At 38.4% G+C, this 927-nt stretch overlaps 1 protein-coding gene across 2 annotated transcripts in view; it reads left to right on the forward strand.

Moving 5' to 3' along the window:
- LOC119593502 (acetylcholine receptor subunit beta-like 1) overlaps positions 1 to 756 on the forward strand; it is a 126,526-nt gene extending 125,770 nt beyond the window's left edge. The window contains exons 11-12 of one of the 2 annotated variants that reach the window (XM_037942452.1): positions 42 to 176; positions 529 to 756. In XM_037942452.1, coding sequence (XP_037798380.1) covers positions 42 to 176; positions 529 to 693 — 300 coding nt within the window. In that variant the 3' untranslated portion in view covers positions 694 to 756. The remainder of the gene's footprint in view (positions 1 to 41; positions 177 to 528) is intronic. The other variant, XM_037942454.1, reaches the window with a different exon arrangement.
- Positions 757 to 927: the final 171 nt, after the last annotated feature.

The following is a 927-nucleotide window of genomic DNA, read 5'->3' on the forward strand; positions in this document are numbered from 1 at the left end:
CAAGCATCCTCCTGAGTCAACACCAGATCACGATTGCGTAGTCTCCACTGTTGCAGATGCCTCGTCGTGAGTCTGAGAGTTCAGACTCGCTTTTCATGACTCCTGAAGCTTACAAGGCCACGGAAGCTGTTGAGTTCATCGCTGAACATTTGAGAAATGAAGATGAGTACATTCAGGTGAGTCGCTGGAAATATTAGATTTATTATTAATGGGAACTGATTGTTGTGGAGGATTTTTTTTTATACTGCTAACTAACTTCCTTGTAATGTGTCCGGCTTTAAGTAGTTATTCAGCATTAGGTGATTATATCAATATATAAAATAATGGTAAATTACTGCAAAATATTATGAAGCAAGATTAGCAAATACCTCAGAAGGATAACAGATCCTATAATCATAAACCCAATTAAAAACATGATATTCAATAAGCCGAGATGCAAGAATTTTTTCAGAATATAATTGAATAGAGCTTTTCTGTTGTAGGCATTCCCCGTGACGCGTGCTATGCTAATATGGTCTTTATTCCCAGGTGCGGGAGGACTGGAAATACGTTGCCATGGTGATCGATCGTCTCCAGCTTTACATTTTCTTTGCAGTCACCACAGCAGGCACTATCGGAATTTTGATGGATGCCCCGCACATATTTGAATATGTAGACCAGGATAAGGTTATTGAAATGTATAGAGGGAAGTGAAGTGTTGTGTGGGTGGTCTGTGTGTTGGCATTCATGTGTATAATGTAAAATTTGGAAAAAAAACGAAGAAGCATAAAAAAGGCATAATGCAGAAAGAGAAAGAGAAGAAAGGGTTTTAAACATTGTGAAGAAGGATCTTTTGTTTCTTCAAATACACGGTGACAGATATGTCTTTTGATTTTGAGATGATACTGAGATGATGGTATCTCGAGGAGTATCATCCCTACCGAGATG

Source organism: Penaeus monodon, chromosome 32, assembly GCF_015228065.2.
Source record: "Penaeus monodon isolate SGIC_2016 chromosome 32, NSTDA_Pmon_1, whole genome shotgun sequence".
Lineage (NCBI taxonomy): Eukaryota > Metazoa > Arthropoda > Malacostraca > Decapoda > Penaeidae > Penaeus > Penaeus monodon.